Here is a 21,365-nt window from a genome sequence, read left to right on the forward strand (position 1 = left end):
CATCCACCTTGGCATTGTCTTATTAACTTGGACATATGATCTCTGTTATCAAGTGTCTCATACTTTGAGGCACATCTCCTCCATCTTTGCTGGTATTGAAAAATGTCGCATGACAGCAAAAAATTTATAATAATATTTATAACAACATTTTCAACCACACCACCACTTTTCCCTGCTGCTACCTTTAACTTGTGATAAATAATCATATATACAAGCTTAAATAATACTCTTATGACTTGTGGTAGTAGAATATGTATCTTCTTCTAAATGTATTTCTTTTAGATTACTTTCCAATTTTTATCAAATGACATTGAAATACTTCTTAAGAGGTTTGTCTATGCTTTTTCTTAGTGTACGCCAATAAGTTCCATATTATAATCTTAATATCCAAGTGCCTGTGATAAATTTGTATTTGTAAACAAGTTTGTAAGTTCGTGACATATAACTGTATTTAAGTGCTAGTTCTTTGAAATTATACTAGGCAAACTTACAATAATGGTAATGTGTGGTTAATTTTTATATTTATTTGTTACAGTGGTGATATAAGCAGTATTATAAGAATAAAAATAAATTGTATTTATTTATATTTTTCTGATTTAAAAGGTTTTATGTATTTGTTTTTAATTTTTCATAACGAACAAGTCAATCACCAGCACTGACTTTTTGGAGCCAGGGGCTCAAAGATACAAGTGCTGACCAAAGAACCAGAGCTAATCTCTGACCTCGCTGGACCTGCCTCCCATATCACTGTTCTTTCCACTGCAACTTAGCACAATTCTGAAAAAGCCCATAAATGTCACACAGGGTAAATTTTTGAACTCAGCTAAAGAAACCATCATTGCTAAGGGACAACTAATTACCAAATAGAGAATCAGTGTGAGGAAAGAATAAAATCAGTAATTCCTACTCACAGTAATAAAAAGAGAACACTTCTGGTTTCCTTTTTATTTCACTCTTCTTCTTCCCTAACTCAAATGAATTTTAAGAGTGATAATTTGAAACTCTGCCATTAACTCCATCAGAAATATTAAACCTTAAATAAAATGTTCCATTGGCCATAAAAATGGACATCATTTACTATTCTAAGATGATAGAAAATATTTTTTATATGAATAGTAGAGAATTTGCCAAAGAAGCTATTTCATTTCAGCCTCTGGACAAGTTAATGTGCTCCTGGAAAGAGCATGCATATTCTGAGCTAATTTATTCCCCAGTGCACCTGGTTCTGAAAGAGTGTTCACCCCCACTTTACTTTACTGTCACATAGAAATTGCAGTAGCTACACATATTCTGAGGGCAGGGTCTCGGGCACGGGCAAGTTGCCTCCTCATTAAGGATTTTGTTGCAGTGCTTTCTGGAATACCTTCTCCCTTGGAACATATTTCTGGACTAAAGCATGCACTCGAGTTTCTGGGTACTTGAGTCAACTGAGCAAACTTCCTGGGGATAAAAATACGTCAGCTTTGTGTTTGCTGTTCTGGTGACACTACCTCCAGGCATACCTCCCCGACGTACAGTTTGTGTGTCTCACTTAGAGAAATCGATAAGGCTACTTTCAGGTACCTTCCACCTTCCAACGTGAGTGATTTAAAATGCTTACAGGTATGTAAGTAGCAAAGTTGTAGTGATGGCAAGAAGGGGGAATGGGGCTGCTACAGCTGTTTTGCAGTTCCTTCTGGAACATAAAGAAAAGTAAAATGGTCTAGTTTATTGTAGAAGTGCAATATAGTGAATTGTTTCTCTTCTTTTTGTGAAGGAATAAAAAAGGGTGATTTAAATTTAAAATTCTTCCTTTCAAGAGCCATTAACATAGCCCTTGGCATACTTATGTAATAAAATAACCCCTCTACTCTTCATGACATGTCTTGTCTTCAGAGTTCATTTCCACATTATTATTTGCAACATGCTAAACATTACTAAACATCACTGAGTTAAGTAGATTTTTGGCTAGTACTAGCTAGATTTTAATTCACTTGGTTATATTTCCATATCTGAAGTTTACACAAATAATTATACTCCTTGATAATGGGAATGAATACTCAATCTCTCTCTGATAAACTGGCCTGTTAAAAACACCTCTTGTCATAAATAAATGCAGTCCTTCTCTTTCTTATCTACAGGACAACATTTTTAAGCTGGAAGATTCACACTTTGAAAACGGCCGTGGGAAGAGTCCGTATGACCCTAAACTGCTGACAGCATCTCTTTTAATAGGTGCGTAGAGAACAATGAATGAAAGAGTGAATTTCCTATAGATAATCAATCAGATGGCATGTTATTTATCATATGCCAATATATTCCACTATTGATCGTAAATGACTTTGAAAAATGAGGAAACACTAAATGCTACTTTGATGATTGCACTGTCTAGACTATGATTCTTTTACCGCAGAGTGGTTTAATAGTCTCTTTCAAGCTACCAGCTCAATACTACACATCCTCAATAGATCTTTAAAATTTTTATTTTTAAAGAAATGTATTCTGTTTCTTTTTATGAAGACATGTGTACATGGCAAATTTTGACAAATCAAAAAAAAAATGAATGATTGTCCTGTTCATTGTAGTTCCGAGGTTTGTCACACTCTCACTGTTAGGAAACTTAATCAGTATGATCAGTTTAATCAGTAGTTCAGTTGGCAGGGGCCCTGCTGAGGTACCTTGAGTTGATGAAGGCCTTCAATATTCATCTGTTTCAACTTTACATCTTCTAATCTTTTTAAAATAAAATAAAACATTTTGCATACTCTTCCTATCCTTTTCTCTAAACCATTTTCTTTCCAGTTTTTCTTCTTTACCTTTTTCCTTCAGCATTAAAAATGGGGAGTGAATGCACAGTCATATTTTGAAAAGATAGAAATAGAAAGATAGAAATAGGCAGATAAAGGAGAAAACTTTAGTTCATATTGAAAGATAATTTTTCCATTTTTTTACTGCTTGTATACTGTAGTTTAATAGAATACATCATTAAACAATTTTTCTTCTTAACTTTTGAGTACACCAACAACCCAAGATGCAAAAGATACTTGGTCATTACCCTATTACTGAATGTATTTTTCTATGTAATTATGTAGAAATTATGTAACTTTTTGTTTACTATTTTATAAATTATAGAAGGTCATTATTTGATAACAACAAAAAATAATACTAAAACTTTTCAAGTATAAAAATTTCTGGTTGAAATCTGAAGAATAAATCTAGAGTTTTCTTTTCTTTTCTTTTTATTGTTATTCAAGTACAGTTGTCTCCATTTTTTCCCCATCATTTTTCCCCACCATTTTTCCCCATGCCACTCACCCCCACCTCCCACTGTCAATCCTACCTGCCTTTGACTTTGTCCGTGAGTCTAATATATATGTTCCTTAATGACCCTTCCCCTCTTCTCTCCCCTGTCTGGTTACTGTCAGTTTGTTCTTTATTTCAATGGCTCTGATTATATTTTGCATACTTGTTTGTTTTGTAGATTAGGTTCCACTTATAGGTAAGATCATATGGTATTTGTCTTTCACCTCCTGGCTTATTTAATTTAGCATAATGCTCTTGTATATTTAGATTATTATTTTATGTGTCAAAAGTCCATAAAGTTTTCCAGTGTTTTTCTTTTTTGAAAATATTTTTCTACTCAACAAAATAAAACCAGTTATATTGACTACTACATCAACTATAAAAATGTATTTTTCCAGTATTCTCTAGTATTTATTACTACATATCACTGGTCCCTTCTCTATTAAGAACAAGATCATACAGCATGATTATCTCCTTCATTGCTTTTGGAGCAATTGTCAAAATGTAGACAATTTCAATCCATTTGATCTATTTATGGAGCATTTTAGCAAAAATTTAAGACCTAAAGAAATGCAGCAAATTTAGCACACATAATTTTCCTTTTCACAGATGGCCTAGTGATTACATGTGGGTGACTTCCTTAAGTGCACACACAGAAATTTGAAAGTTATCTTGAACAAAGGAGAAGAAACCAGCTTTGTTTGAACATGCAGCCTATACTTACTTAAATTGCATGCTGAAAAAAAGGATAGATCTTCCTCAAAAAGCAATATGTAAAATCATGCCCAAAGCGGCCTTAATTTGTGGTATGTTTCTCAGTAGGGATTTGTTTGATTATTTATTTTAATATTTCATTGAGAAAGGATGATGACAAGTAAGTATTACATAGTTCATTTGGTATGCAGTCACACAAAGTCCACAAAGAATATTTAACTCCATGGTTTGGGTTTTATCTTAGAAATTCTTTGAAAAAAACCGTATAAGTTTGTGAAAAGAAAAAGAGAATGGGGGAAGCATGGTTAGTCAAGGAGAGAGTGTGTGACTAAATTTAAAAAAACAGTAGGCATTTCAGGAAATCAGCTTTAAAATAGAAGTCCATTTAGAAATATTTAGTGCTTATTGACAAGGAGGATTATTGAAGCCAACATGAATTAATTTCTTAATCAATTGATTAACAAGATACATAAAATCAACAGGCGGTATTAGGTCTGGTAAATTTTCTCAAAATATCCACAATGCCACTTTAATTCAAGAGCTGTGACTTTCTTTACTGAGGTTATTTACTTCTCATAACTATGCTATAAATTCTTCTTCTCACAGTACATTTAACTCCCCTTATTAGATTTTTCTTGGCATTTTCCATTATGATGTTTTATAAAGAATGCTTACTAATTAAATGGAGTTTTTTTTAACATAAATATTTTCTACTGTGCTTCCCAAACTTTTATATACAAGGGTAACTATTATCTCTGAAATATACAAGTTGTTGGGAAAACCCATCTACCAAAAGGTTTTGAATATAGTCTCCTCATTTCAGCACACAAGAAAAAAATTCAAGGTGACTTGGGCCGCTTCCTTTTCCGATACTGGGAAATAAAATTTCATGTTAGGCATAAGACACCCATAAAGTGGCTAGATGGGGTTTGACAGCAAATACTTTTTATACCCTCTATTAAGCAGTTTCAACTAGTAGTAAACTTTAAAACCAGATGACAGCTTAAAATTTAGTTTATGAAATCTATGATGCTTTAGTAGAACCTCTTTCCAAAATGCCAAAATGCCGTGGGTTTTTAAGCTGATGTTCATAGGAATTATTGATTCATTTCTGAGCAATGCGAAGTTACTGAATCAAGTCTCCAAATTCTATGTGTCTAAGCTTTTAAAAATCACATTTAGTCAAGTTAACTTTTAGAATCTCCTTTAATAAAAATCATTGTCAATATAAAATCACTCAAGTATTTATTTTTATTTTTTATTTTACCCACATGTAAATATTTTATGACAATTTTAACAGTTCTTCATTAAAAATCATAGTTGCTGTCTTGCTTAGAATAAATACCAGGTGTGAACACAACAGAAGACTGAAATGTAGTATTTTCTCAGTATCATCTTACATTTTCATGGCATAAAAGGAGCAGTCAACTTGAAAGCAGTTTTATTTTCTCATTGAAATCTTCTCTAGGTATTGCAGTGCTAATAATTTAGAAATATTCCATCACTAAGAGATATTTTTGATTCAAGAGTCTAGACTGTTAGCTAAGGCGTGTTTTCCCAAACTAGAATTTTGCTGGGCCTTAAGAAAGAACATAATTTTACATTAGGGTATACTCTTAATTTGTAGTAATGCAAAAATGGTGTTCCTTAAATTAATTAAATGCAATTGAGAAAATTATGTGAAGCTGTAGCAGTATCAGTCTTTGTATATAAAATGGCTAGGCCATGCCCTGGCTTAGCTCAGTGGATTGAGCATGGGCCTGCAAACCACACTATCACGGTTCGATTCCCAGTCAGGGCACATGCCTGGGTTGCAGGCCAGTTCCCAGCTGGGGACTCATGAGAGGCAACCATACATTGATGTTCCTCTCCTTCTCTCCTTTCCTTCCCCTCTAAAGATAAATAAATAAAATCATAAAAAAATAAAAAAATAAAATGGCTAGGTGATGCTGATTTCACTGTTTTTTTTTGACATTAAATACTACAGTACAGTAGCATACTATATTTGAAGGATTACATATTCTGAAATATATGTGAAATAGAAACAAACAAATAAACAGAAGATAAATAGTAATAGTGATTATCTGTGTGAAGTCTGGGAGACAGATTTGGTACCTAATATACTTTATGTCTTAATAATTTTGTACCATATGTACGTTTTAACTACTCAAAAAGTGTTGGTCTTAAAGGGCAGCATAAGTAACAAAACAAATATATTAAATATATATATTACAAGGTGCGACAAAAGTCACTTTACAGTTGAGTATGGAAAACACAATTTATTCTTACATTATTATTTATTATTTGTATTACTATTTATGAATTGCTGGTTCATATAAATATTAATAAGTGGTGTTAAATGTATTATTATTTATAATATTGTAAATAATAAATATTTGTATTATTTATTAATACTTGTCATATGAATGGCTATAAATGTACTTTGCCCCACTCTGCATTTATCAGTATAGAAAAAGTGTTCACTAAATTTAAAAATGTAAAATTATTCCCATACCCTTCCATTCTCTGGGAAATAGATTTCATCCATGTGCCTATGTGCATATGTGTATGTGTGTGCAGAGAAAGAGGGGTTGGGAGAGGGAGAGAGCAAGAAACCTCTCTTTGTCCTGTTTCTAATTACTCTCTACTCCGAGTGGAATTTACTTAAGGTGTTAACAACATAATGGGGCTCGGTCTATCGGTTTGTTTGATTTTTGCTCACATCCATGTCACACTTTACACCTGTGTTAGTAATGCTTCCATTTTATCAGGAAATGTTTTTTCACCTTCTGTTTCTCCTCACCACACCCTTCTCAGGAATTGTAATATAATACATTAGCTGATCGGAGCCACATTTCCACTTCATTTTGAGCTGTGAACAGAAAGTCCAGAGTACACATGAACTTTTGTTTTTAACACATGTTTCTCAGATAACTCTGCAATAGTGGAAATTCAGTTCGCTAAACTTCTTGTTCATCTCAGTAAAGAATGCTTTGCTTAAAGACTATTTTTAAAAAACTATCCATTAAGAAAGAATGGCAGTGTACTCAAAAAACAACTTTATATTTGACAATTTCTGAGTGGTTACATTGTCATACTAATGTATCTTACTCCAATGTATTATTATTTTTGAGATACCAAACTGCCTATGTCTTCTTTTGTGGAAAGACTTAAAAATATGGTCAGACAGAGTATCCAGAACTACTTTTTGATATATATAACATTTCTTTGAGTATATTATTTCATCATCGTAAATGTAATAAAATTGAACAAATGTCATATGCCCTTTCACTAGTAGCTTAGTATACATGGACAACCCAAAAGTATCTATTATAACCATAATGTCATTTCTATCATAAGATAACATTTACCTAATATACTACTTCAGATTCTCAGGAAGGCATATTCACAATCAGAAAACTGGCTGATTTTCATTATGCCCAAGAGTCAACATATAATTTGATAACTTCAGAATTGACCTATGTTAGGTCAGAGTTGCTCAAGAAACCAGATGGATGCAGCAAGCTAAAGAGACCAAGGCTTATTAGCAGGAATAAGAGGAGAAGTGGAGCCCTGGCTGGTGTAGCTCAGTGGATTGACCGCGGGTCTGCGAACCAGAGGATTGCGGTTCTATTCCCAGTCAGGGCACATGCCTGGGTTGCAGGCCAGTTCCCAGCAGGGGACTCACAAGAAACAACCTTACCTTACATTGATATTTCTCTCCTTCTCTCCTTCTCTCCTTTCCTTCCTCTCTAAAGACAAATGCAAAAAAAAGAGGAAAGTGGAGCCAACTAAGGAAGAACTCGGTCGGTTTTTCTTAGATCAGGGTTTTTAAATGTAAAAAACCTGCGGTTGGGGTATTAGAGTCTGATTGGCTAGAGCTGGTTGCTGGGTGAAAGCTGCATCCTGTTACACCAGATAAGCTGACCCCAGACCCTAATCTTCCTGGGTAGGGTCTGCAGGCAGCTTCCCAAGGTGCCATTTTCTTGCCTGGTGATTTTCAATCCTCCTAGGCCTGCCTAGACCTAACAACCTAGAAGCTACAAAAGAAGTTCGGCAAGTAGGCATTTTTGTTAAACATATTTGTAAACATGCCACCTGAAATGTATGGTACATTTCTTATGCTCAGATATCATTAGACCATTTGAGATCGCCATAGCATGTGGCTACTAAGTCTTTAATACATGCTGAAAATGAACAACTATATTAAATGAAATGTACTCTGAGTGGAAATTATATTTCTACTTAATGAGAATGCGAGAGTAGGTTATTATACCACCTCTCATTTTGCGTCAAAAAATATGTCATACATTTTCTGGAGCAATTATCCTTGATAAAAATCTTGCAGAAGCCTTAGCAGAAAATCTGATCTGAGTGCTGTTACAGAAGAATAGTCACTGATGTGTAGTACTGACACTACAAGAATGTCCCCTTCATGGCCACCTAATTATCTGGTTCCCTCCAGCTTACAGAAAGCACTCTGGCTCTTGCCAAAAATAATACTCAGGTGGAGGAAGTAATTTCCTGTAACTGGAGGCAATTGGTATCCAAACTGTAACCTTCCTTTGATTTATAAGTCAATTGTTTAATTTAATTCTGTTTTTAGTAGTAAATTGAGTTAATAGTCCCTTCTGCTGAATAGCTCTCCTGCTTTCACGGAATGACCAACCTATCCTTGAAAGAGAAACAAATCAGTCATGCTCCCTTTGCCTTTATTTATATCGACTTTTGCCTTCCTCACGTGGGAGTGGGTAAGATAAAGTAAGTGAAAGTTATAAAATCATTAGCCAATTGAATAAGAGAAACAAATACCTGTCTATATCCAAGTAACAATCTATGTTGGTGTCATTTTTGTTATTTCAACTGTCTCCTGAATAGAGTTTACTATAATAACAACCATAATTATAGATTTTAATCACAAAAAGTTAAATAGGATAAAAAGAATGATTAATTAATAACAATCTTTACATGTCTAATTATACCTCCTGTCAGGCATGCCTATCAGTCTATGTTCTGACGTAGTATTGTTCGGTTTTCACTGTTGGTGGTTCTATTTTCACTCTTCCCGATTCTCACTACCTAACTTGTGGTTAAGAGGGCAATGAGGTTCAACTAATAATTTACTCTTTTTTATTTTTGAAGGTAAAGGACATAGAAAACATCGTGTGACAGGTGTTAACAACATGAACAATTTTTTGAAATTGACGTGAACATTTTAGGCTGCTTTCACAACATATTTTAAACTGATAACCCATTATTCACACCGAGCAAGAAAAATAACTCACCAGAAGTTTAAATATGTGTATATATGTGTGTGTGTGTATATATATATATATGTATATATATTATTTGCTAAGTGATCAAATACCAAGCTTAATAACAATGATACATTAAGGAGGATATAAACATCCCATAAAAATTAACTTACAATGATTGAACATAGATTTAAATTAAGCAAACAAGCATTCAAACATTTCAAAATACCTTTTAAACTTATAGTTAACATATTCATAGCATTTTGTGCTTTTAGAAAAAGGTTATTTCTTATTTTTAATTAAACTAATTGGGGTGATATTGGTTAAAAGGGTTATTTCTTTAGTTTGTGGTTATGCAAAATATTATTGCAGGAAGTTATGGTAAGTTGAATTTGGACTTCCTATTCAGATGAGTGAAGAGAACATAGATGCTTTTGAATCCCAAAGATTCTATAGTATGACAATTTGGGATGTAATATGAGTTCTATTTACTTAACTGACTGTTTGTACTTAATATGTTGTCCAACAATCATTTTTTATTTGTATTGATTCACAGCAATCTAAAGTAAATGATCAATATTTTTAAACTCATTCTCCAAGATCAGGTGTCTTTCTATTAATATTTAAAGTCATAAGTTGGAGCTGTTCAATGGTTCTATGTAACTACTCTTCACTGCTTCGGGGTTCCTCAAAGCCTGGGACATTTACACATTGCTGAGAACCACAGGTTTTACAAAAGAAATTGATTTTGGTTGGACCACTGTGAATGTCTGTTTTCTGAAGCAAAGCCCTGATTTGCAACTGAGAATTGAAGGTGTGAACAAAGCATATTGAATAAGCAACCAGATTAATAAAACTTTCTCAAGGGCATTTATAACTGAAAATTCACAGGGAGTTTTCCATTTGCTAATGGTATGAAATTTCTTTGAAAATGAAAATAGTGTTATTTAAATATTTAGGTTATAATTTATCTATCCCCACTTATTTTCTGAATATATTTCAAATCAATGAATTGAGAAACATTAACATACCCAAATGATCAACAACATAATGTATTTTTTTACTGTCAGTATGGTAGATTATATGGAGAAAAATTTAGGATTTTTTGTTATTTTGTTTCCCTGATAATTCACTGTAAGTAGACAAGCAATGACGTATTTTTCTGGATGAAATAATATGTGACACTTTCTGTTTAACAGAAAGAAAACATAACATTTACCAACTTCAGTTTATTGAAGGGCCCTGTGTTTTAATAAAAGAGGCTTGAGATTAAACGGGCCTGTGTTTGAACTTTCACCTTGACTTACCTAGTCAGCTGAGCAACCTTGGGTTACTTACTGTAAAATAGGGGTGCATTTACATCATGAGGTTATTGGCAGAACTGAATTAGATCATTTGAAAGTGTCAAGCCAGGGCCTACTGCTGAGCAAGCAGAGTATTAGTAAGTATTACCTTCTTTTTCTCCTTTTTCCTTTTCCTTTCTATACTTTGTCTTCTGATTAGGAGTCTTCCATTATTAAACTCTGACCTAGAGTTAATTCAGTTTCAGTTGGAATGAATCAAAGAACAAATCATTTGAACTGCAGTAATTATGAGCTGTGTTTGTAACATTTCCTTTTCTCCAAACACATCTCTGTCATATATGAGGTTGGGTGGTAGACTTTTTTTTACTGTATTTCCACTAAATTAAAACACTTTCCAAGTTATAAATTAAAAGAATAAATGGGAAAGAAAATACATTAGTACTTTCTAACTAGAGCAAAATATAAGATTCCATTACAAAGGAATATCTTAGAAGTTTCATTTCTGTAAAATAAGAACTATAAGCAAGATTAACAATGATTCCTTATCCTAATGAACAAGACTATTAGGACCATAGTTTCTTTACAGATATGAACGCAAACAATGAGTGCACTTTGTAAATTTGTGTCTGATTATAGTTGAAAAGAACGAAATTTCATGTTTTAGTAATGTCCACTGAATCATATTTTACTTAATGTTTCAAAGGTAGTACTTAATGACTAGTCAGGTAGTATTTAATTAATGAATGATCATTTAATAAAATACTGTCTTTAACAAAGATAAGATTAAAAAATAAGCAGCTTTGCATCATGGTGCAGAGAGCATTTCTGTTTTCCTTTTAGCATGGTCTTAACATCAGACTTGCATTTTATTCTTTTTGTTCTTCTTGCCTTAATTGAATTAAAGTATGTATTTGTGCTTTTCTTTTGTCACAACACAGATGGAGAATTATACTCGGGAACAGCAGCTGATTTCATGGGGAGAGACTTTGCTATCTTCCGAACTCTTGGGCACCACCACCCCATCAGGACAGAGCAGCACGATTCCAGGTGGCTCAATGGTAGGTGGTGCTTGTAAGCACAGACACCAAGCAGGTGTAGCTGAAGTAAGTAAGTGGAGAACCACTTTTGTATAGTACAAACAACATGATTCGAGATTTCGCATGCAGCGAAGCTTATAGTGGTGACTTCATGACTGTGGGTGTGAGAAAGTTGAGCAAAAGAGAAACGAGTGATTAAGGCTTCAGGGAAATATTTGCTTTGTGCCAGACGTGAAATTTCTCAGTAGTTAACTGCGGAAAGAAATAGATCTGGGCTGGAGCCGCGGAAGGGAGGCAATGGAAAGTGATAAGATGACTCGCCAATCCAGTCTTGCAGGAACACCGCAGCAGGTCTCATGGTGTAGTGTTTGGTTTTTTCCTCCACACCTCTCTTATTTCCTTGAGAACATCATATACGTTATATAGCATTTTCAAAAATTCTACTGATGAAAACATCACACGGAAAGTATTTTCAAAATGTCAAAGGACTTTTGTGACATTTACTCTGATTCTCCTTTATCTTCCTAAAACCCTGTCTCCTGTGTTATAGGTGAGGAAACTGAGCATCATAACTAAGGTTACTTGTGACCCAGTAGTAGAAGATGTGGGACAAAAACCCAGTTTTTCTAACTTGAGTCACTGGCTTCACTACTTGATCAGTAGATGCTTTTTTTTCTCTTTCTCTCTTCAGTAAATAAATAATTCTACCACAGGAGAAAATGTACCAAATTTATATGCCTAAAATAAATAAATGCTATTTTATTCAGATTTTGAACTGAGTAATCTAATGTTTTATATCTAGAGTTTGATTTTGTTTTGATGATTCATTTATACATTCATCAAAGGTTTTTATAATGGTCCCACAGTGCTATCGTGGTTATTTTTTATTATTAAATTATTATCTCCCTTTACATCTGCCTTCAGTCCTAGAAAAATAGCTGCCAGGTCCCTAACCTTCCATCCATGACTTTCTAACTGGTTTCACATGCCACATTAATAAGGATGGAACTCTTGGTTTGTAGTTCATCTATGTTTTTAGTAAGATGCTTGATTATCTCATTTCTTTGAACTTCTACTACAATTGTTTTTCCTGCCATCTGTTATGGAGAACCCCCAAGTTCATTTCATTACTTGGTCCTTCATAGATTTGCTAGAAGAAAAAAATATAATATTGCCACTGAACCTCACTGAAATGTCAAGAGACTGTGAGTTGTGTTTGACCATCTTTGTTCTGATATATCTCACATTCTAAGTAACTATTCAAAATGTAAAGCACACCACAAATAACTTTGATCAGCATCTCTTCCCACCTGCAACAACGGTACTGATCATCCTATTATTTTTAATGTATTAATGGGAATGGCATGCCTCTTACTCTCCACATTTTACCCTCTACCTTTGCTCCTAACTGCATTGATATTCATAAATTTACCCAATTTAGCCCTGGCTGGTGTAGCTCAGTGGACTGAGGCGGACCTGCAAACCACACGATCGTGGTTCTATTCCCAGTCAGGGCACATGCCTGGGTTGCAGGCCAGTTCCCAGCAGGGGACTCATGAGAAACAACCATACATTGATATTTCTCTCCTTCTCTCCTTTCTTTCTCCTCTAAAGACAAATAAATAAAATCTTTAAAAAAATTACCCAATTTAAATTTCTCTTGCTGTCCTTATCTCTTTTTCACTACTATTTTTCCCTCTGATCCAAACATTTGTTCATCTAACCTATTCATATACTTGCTTTAGTCATGGTAAGCCATGAAGTCCCTGTATATCCAATTTCATAGCCTTGTTACAAACTAGTTTTCTCAACATTTTTCCCCTTTACTTGTTTTCAAGTTGACTTTGATCTGATGAAACTGCCCCTTGCAAGGTCACTGGTGACTTTCCATAGCTTTTTATCAATCCCCCCTCAGGAAAACCTCTCCTGAAGTATTTGTCCCTTTTAACTAGCCTTTTTTCCTGCTCTCCCAAGTAAGTTTGATATCATTCACTTCCCCATTATTGTTCTCTTTAATGTAAATGATGCCTAAGACCTTGGATACTAAGCACAAACACTGTGGTAGCCAAAGGAGATTGGACAGATAGTCAAATACCTACACTGGGGAGAGAGGAAGTGCTGGGGGAGCTGGGTGACCATCAGAGAAATTGTGTTTTTCACCAAAAGAGAGAAAACATACTGAGATCATGACAAGCCTATCTGTGTAAGACTATAAAAAAGCCTAACTCCAAATTCCCAGCGGACAATTCTGAAATATCCACTGTTGCTATCTGGTCTATTCTCCAACTGAAATAGTCATTCATTTAGGAAGAAAAATGTTTGTTTTTATTCTGCAAGAAGGAGACTGATCTACTAGGAACTAAGAGGCATACAGGCTTTCATTGTCCATGAGAAAGAAAACCTCATTAGGAGATGGAATCACATAAAGGAGAGTACAGTATCCATTTCATTTTTATGGTCTGGGAGGAAAAAGTCATCCAGTTAAAGCTGCTTTTGCGCTGCACACACTCACATGTTGACAGCTGAGTCCGAAGAATTTACACTGTGGGAAAAGAGTCATTGTCCACAGCTCTGTACTTCATCTCTGCAAATGTGTAGTGCATTTGAGAATTCAGTTATCAGTCTCTCAGCACTAAACGTGAGAACTGATTTTACCAAATTAGCACAAAGGTTACATTTGACAGGGTGCAGAAACCAGAGCTGCTGGGAGATGGGGGACGCAAACACCTCTGAGACAGAGCCGAGGGACTGTGTGAATCACAGCCTCACGGAACTAAGTACCATTTCAGAATAAAGTTGCAAAGCTAATGTTTACACATTCATGCATAAAGTAATTGAGTGTGGAGGCATGAATAGACTACACAATCATTTGTGCGTCCAGAACTAATAAATTGCCTTGCATAGTACTTTACGAAAAGTCTATTAAAATTAATTTGGGCACAGGTCTTACTTTACTTTTCTCAAATTAACTCAAACTATTTATTTTTGGAATGACTAGTTGTCCTATTTTAATGACTTTTACTATCTTTCTAAATAAAACTTTAAAAATTGTCGAGAATTGGATTTTGAAATATCTGATTTTAATGGAATTTCACTGCTTTCATAATTACTGGCTAAATTTACATTTTTATAATATACCAGTAGTGGTTTAAATTCAGTTTTATTTTAACAAGAAGTATTAGGAATGAGTAATATATTTAGGTAAAGAAATAAGAATTGTTGTTTTAAAAATTATTATTGACACTAGCTCCTAATTGAAGGCTGATATTATGTTAGAATAACCCTTGATTTCAGAAAATGTAGTGGTATGTATTTGCTGTGATGTCCCAGATTCAGAATGCTTTACTTTGTGCTTCATAAGTTTTCTCAGTATTATATATATATTTTTTAAACTTCGGCTCCAGTTTTGGTGTACAAACAATGTGAGGGTTAGGTAAAAATGTTCTTTATATATTCATAGTAAGGACACAGAATAAGTTTATGTTTTTGTTATAGTAATGATTTCTTTGCGTTTATTATGCAAGTACTACTACTTAGTTCTTGTACATAAACATTCATTAGAGCAGAGGTATGACTAACCCACATTTATTTTCCTATTTGATGGCCACTATTCTCAGTATTGTTTATGTCTTGGATTAACATTGGAAGGCTATATGCTAGGGAGGAGAGACCATAGTTTTTAGAGTAAGACAAAGTTTCACCTTTTTCTGGACCTTACTTTTCATGGGATGATACTAATACTTAGAGTTGTGAAAAATATGACCTCCTAATAATCGATATAAAGTACTAAGCAAGTGATGGGCATGTGGTAAGCATTTAATAAATGTGAATTTCCTCTGTATCTTTTCTTCCACTTCCATCGGGTGGAGCGTACTTCAGAAGCTTTGTCAGATTCATTCTGCGAGTGATTATATTTGAGTCAGGGTGAAAGGCCAGTCACAGTGGGGTTTAATATAAAACCACATGGATCCTTGAGAGAACCAAGGCCCAGTGAACACAAACAGACCTAATTACAGTGCCCAGAGTGTGAGGCCTTCCCACTCATTTCAGAAAGACCTGTTTTCTTTTAGTGGATTTCCTAAAAGGATTGTGCCTGTGGATAGAACAACCCACTTGCTTTTTTCTGTAATTGAAATGGTATGCAAGTCATCATTCCACTTCCTCTCACTTGTGACACTCTCCTACAGGCCTGGCCTGCCCTTATTGGAATGAGCACAGCTTCCCCTGTGGTCATGCACCAGGCGATTTCATGTGCTCTGGAGATTCAGATTTCTCCACAAGATATATTTTTATGCAAATAGAACCAAGCAATGTGATTGCAAATAAATTATGAGAGTAGAAATTAATGTTACATGGTACCAGATACCTAATTGTGAATCATTTGTATGACTCTTTTGATGTACTATTGTAATTCTATTATCTTTAAAGGTATAAACTATGTCAGAGTATTTAATTAGATTTTTTTTAACAAGTAAAACAAATCTAGCTTTGCATAAAGTCAGACTTCTCAATGATGCCATTTTGAATTATTTCTCTGGCTTAAGTAAGTTAGTAATATATTTTGCTGATCTTGGAGAAAAAGCCCTCTGGAAGCCTTGCTTTATGGTTAGACGAGCAGATGAATATTATGAAAGAAGAGCGACCATCTCGTTAAAACAGCAACAGCAACCACAAATGTCTTCTTGGTTTTCCTAGCTTGTGAAAGACACAACAAGGATGTGGTCTTTTCAACTTTTGGAACACAACTATGAATTTTACTCTGTTGGTGAACACTTCTGTAGTATCACTATAAAGAGGCAAAAATAAAAATCATCATATTCTTGGTTGTTTTTACTGAAATATGCTGAACCATGGATATGTAGTAGTTTAAAAGTATTCATACCTACTAACTACTTTGCTGGACACTTACAACCAATCCAAAATAATATTGAAAGTAAACATTGATTGAAAAGTAAAATAAAATACAGATCTCAACAACAACAAAAAATCATTCATGCCTTAGCTAAATATAAACTAGTAATCTGTTTTTTTCTCATGAATCTATTACCTAGAAAATTTTTCATCCCAATAAAGAATGTGCACACCCAACTCTAAGTTTCTCAAAAAATATATACCATAAGATGAATCTACTCTCTAAATGATAATACATTTAATAAGGTCATTAAGTATGCTTTTTTATTTGAAAAAGAGCAAGAAGTTACCAATACAGACTTGATCTTCTTTTCAGAGGAACTACTTTCTCTGTTACATTGTCTAAGGCACACCATCTCCTTCCACCGGTGGTGTTTAAAATTACATGGCACTAGTGAGGAAAATAGGTAAAAGTTTGAAATGAAAGTTAGCTCAGTGGCAAACTTTGGAAGGTGACTTTATGTTTTTCAAAGCTCTGAGAAAATGTACCTGAATATAATTGTCAGGATATGATATTTTTACATTTTTTAATGATGAGCTAAAAAAGTATAACTCTGAAGAATGGCCTATTAGTTCCAAATTTTGAACTTTTTCCAGAATTTATAATTGAAAGGCGAGAATAGAAAAGTAACATTTAAGGATATTATTACACTCAAGAGAATCCCATTTTTACTTATTTTTATATTTATTTTTATACAATATTCTTCATATTATTACATTTGTGGCATTTTCCCCTTTTGACCGCCTCTACCATTTTTTTAATTAAAATCAATGAAAATGAGACAATATCTTGGAAAATTCTTTAAACTACAGCCAGCTCTCTTTTTCCTTAGTTGTTAATTTTTTTCTCTCAAGTCTCACCATCAGCTGAATGAATACAGAGCCTGTCTATGGCAATTTCCTCTTCTGAACCATGGCATTCAGAGCTCAGCGGGCCTGAATAGGGATTTACTGCTGACTGGGTAATCTGGGTTCATGTGTGCAGTGACATCAAGCAAGGGATTTGCCCAGCGGAGTGGATGCCCTCACAATGAGTGTAACCGTGGTGTGACCGGCCTCTGCGACATGGCTCTCAAAAGATTTCCCTCTGTGAAAACAGAAGCCTGTTTGCAAATTAATTAGTTTCTGGCGGCAGCTTGATTGTTGACCCAGAGTTTGTAGAGTGGAAAAACAATCAGATTAGTGTGCTCAGGGTAAAAGACCAGTGTGCAGTTGCGTGTGGCTTGATCAACTATTGAAAGTATGAATGGACTGAAACAAATTCTTTTCTGAGGAGCCTAGGCAGAGGTTAAGTGTGATGAGCCTAGAGCTCCCCAGCAGCAGGGGCTGGGGAATTAAAGGATTTTAGCCAGATAAAGCTGAATGGTGGCAAGCAATGCCATTGAACTTTAACGGAATGGATAGTTTTGACCAACACGCCCTTCCCCCCTTCCCCCAAAACTTACTATGTTCTTATCCCCTCAGTGGAAGGAATGAGTTTACAGTATTATCGAATGTATGCTTGACACTAATACATTCATAGTGGTAGATTTCAGAAGCTTTCAGACTGGAAGGTTTTAATTACAATGTCTCAAAAAACAAAATGATAATATATAAATAAAAAAAGTTTATAAAATAATGCATGCATTATGCTGAGCCAAATAAGGCAGGCGGTGAAAGACAAATATCATATGATCTCACCGTTAACAGGAATCTAAACAAACCAAACAAGCAAGCAAAATATGACCAATGACACTCAAATATGAAACAGGCCGACAGGGCCCAGAGGGGAGAGGGGAGAGAATCACAGGAGAAAAGGGAATGGACTCACAGGAACAAGTATAAAAGACACATAGACAATAACTAAGGGTGGGGGGTGGAAAGGAGAGGGAGGCGGGGAGCATGGGGTGGGGGGCGGGCAGGGTTGGGAATATAAGACAGAAAGCTGTACTTGAACAAGAATTAAATTTAAAAAAATAAATAAATAAAATACCAATTAAAAATTAAAAAATAAAATAAATAAAAATAAAATGAATAAAATAAAAAATAAAATAATGCCTTTTTTGATAAAATGTTGCTCATGTTTATCCTAACTTATTTAAGCTATAATCTTCAAATGCCCACTAAAATTAATCCTGAGTCATAAATGTTGACTCATGAAAATTTGTTTTATCCAGTAAATCATTGTTTATGCTTAATTTTGTGAGACAACCTAACACGATAAGCCTCATGTATTTTCCTTTGTATATAACACTGGCAGGGATCTCTGTAAATACAGCTCTGGTGGCTATCACAACAGTGTTCCATTCAAAAAACGTTTATGTCTCTCAGTCTTCAAGTGAATTGAATCCAGATTTCGCTCCCTGTCAGGTCCTTTGCCATCCAGTCCTGAGTGACCTCTCCAATATTAAACACCGGCAAACTCAAATCAAATTGAGTTCATTGCCTTCAAACTTACTATCTCTTTCATGCAAGTATGCCATTCTCCCAGTGGATTTTCATCTTTCCCACCTTTGAATCCCTAGAGTACACAGATGCGTATTTGTTTCTTATACTCTAGATTATACTTATACTTTCTTATAAGGCACTCTATACACAGCGCCTTATACTCCAGATTTATCAAATAAGAAACAATTCAATCAATCTGACTCAATGGTTTTAGGGTGATTTGCCTGAGTTTGCATCTCAGGCTCTCCACTTAACTACCTTTGTAGCTTTTACTTTACTTATTTTCATCACCCATGTATGATTTGTAAAATGGAGTTAATTCTAATATCTTATACTGTTTTTCTGAGGATGCATGAGACAGTTCATATACGACAGTGAGGACTGGGTCTGATAGTATAACAAATGCTCATAATAACTATGGTTGCTGCTGTCATTTGCGTATCAGCTCTACACATAGTGCATAACGCATGTTTGGCAAATCCATAAGTGAACAATGTGAGTTAGTGCATTAATAGTACATAATGCACATTTGGCAAGTCACTTTAGTATTAAAATAATAATCAAAATTTTAATGAAATTGAGCTCAATAAAATTAGCATGTGAAAAAAGGAATTGATGTACAAAAGCTAAATTTCAATAAATGCATTCTTCTAAGCATTGACTTAGCTCTAGTAAGTGCAATAATTACCACTAAAATAAAGAAAATTTGGTTAATTTTATTAAATTTTTTCCAGTACAGTTTTTAAGAAGACTGAGTACATTGATAACTACAAGACAATCACTCATCCTGCTGTTTTACAGCTTAGCTTTTAAATCTTTCCATGTGAGGACATCACACATAAATTCTGGTACAGTTGTTAAGAGAATGGAATGTATGGAGTTTGACCATCTGCCTTGGGCACTTGCTGAGGAACTGTAGACAGTTAATGCGAGCTGTCTGTGCTCCATGTTCCCTGTTTTGAATGCAATAATAGTAATTCCTTCCTTGTTCAGTTGTTATGAGGATTATGCATGAGTAAATTCACATAAAGCATTCACATAATTCACAAATGTCATTGCCTATGACATTTTTGGATCATCACATAAACTGTACATTTTAAATAGTATGCCATTATATATCTGGTTATATTATTATTTTTAAATATATTGAATCAAAAAATGGTATGCTTTTGAAAACATTATAATTTACTATTTGTAGTGATTTTATATATTCACTTTTTTAAGATTTTATTTATTTATTTTTAGGCAGAAGGGAAGGAAGGGATAAAGAGAGGGAGAGAAGCCTCAATGTATGGTTGCCTCTCATGCACCCATCACCCAGAACCTGGCTGCAACCCAGGCATGTGCTCTGACTGGGAATCGAACTGGTGAACCCCTGATTCACAGGCCGGTGGTCAATCCGAGCCACAGCAGTCAGGGCTATTAGTAGTGATTTTATAAATTAATATGAATGGGCATATTTTATTCATTAGAAACATAGTTTTTATTATTTTGCTTGACAATTTGATAAATAACTATTTTGGGATTTAATGTAGGCTGACAGCATGAGGGACCCATGAAAAAATGTGTCTTCTCCATATGATTATACATTTATCTATTCATATAAATCCAAATAACGTCCTTTGCTCATCTAATTTCTAATTTTAAAAAATCACAAGGCTTTAATCTCATAGAGAGCCATCTTATTTACACATTTATAAAATCCCTTGTGAATGTGCATGGGAAGTTTATGACGGCAGATTTAACTTTCTGTCTGGGAATCACACTGCCTTTTCTGTTTAACACACAGTGGGATTTGTGTTACGGCCAGCACGGAATTGTGCTTTGGGCCTATACATTGTATTATGACCCATCTATAATGTATTGGGCTTCAGTTCTCTGATCCTGGAAGTTAAATAATGCTAATGCTAATATTTAACTGATGACTGCCATTTAGTTACTTAACACCCACAGAGTCAGTATTTATCAAATATGTTTTCTAAACTCATTTAAGAATGAATTTAAAAATTATACCTTTGTTTTGGAGGGTAATAAGCAATTTTGTAAATCAAACAAAAGTAAATTAATGTGGAAGATAAGAAACAAAACACATGTATTACCACAAAAATTTTTGTGGTAATGCTCATTTTGGGGTGAATTCAAAGAAAATCTAATCACATTAACAATCCAAATTATAAAATTTGTGCTTATATGCCTAGGATAAACCAGTAAGTTTCAGGATCTATATCAATAAGCTTTATGTATTTTCTTTCATCATAAAATATTTTGATTGAAAAGAAATTATAGAAGTAGTGGAATAGTACTGTTTGCCGTAAGAAGGTTAATGACTGACCTCTTTTTAGTGTTCTTTCCATTAATTTCCATTACATAAAAAAGGAGAAAAGCATATTCTTCATAGATAGCAAGGTAACTAGAGCTAGCTCTGATCAATCAGT

General features: G+C 34.3%; 1 protein-coding gene across 1 annotated transcript in view; it reads left to right on the plus strand.

The window, feature by feature from the left end:
• Positions 1-21,365, plus strand: part of SEMA3A (semaphorin 3A) — a 323,208-nt gene that overhangs the window by 230,673 nt on the left and 71,170 nt on the right. The window contains exons 6-7 of the mRNA XM_037066142.1: positions 2,121-2,214; positions 11,494-11,613. Coding sequence (XP_036922037.1) covers positions 2,121-2,214; positions 11,494-11,613 — 214 coding nt within the window. The remainder of the gene's footprint in view (positions 1-2,120; positions 2,215-11,493; positions 11,614-21,365) is intronic.

The sequence above is a fragment of the Sturnira hondurensis genome, unplaced genomic scaffold, assembly GCF_014824575.4.
Source record: "Sturnira hondurensis isolate 20B ecotype Veracruz unplaced genomic scaffold, ASM1482457v3 Scaffold0016462, whole genome shotgun sequence".
Lineage (NCBI taxonomy): Eukaryota > Metazoa > Chordata > Mammalia > Chiroptera > Phyllostomidae > Sturnira > Sturnira hondurensis.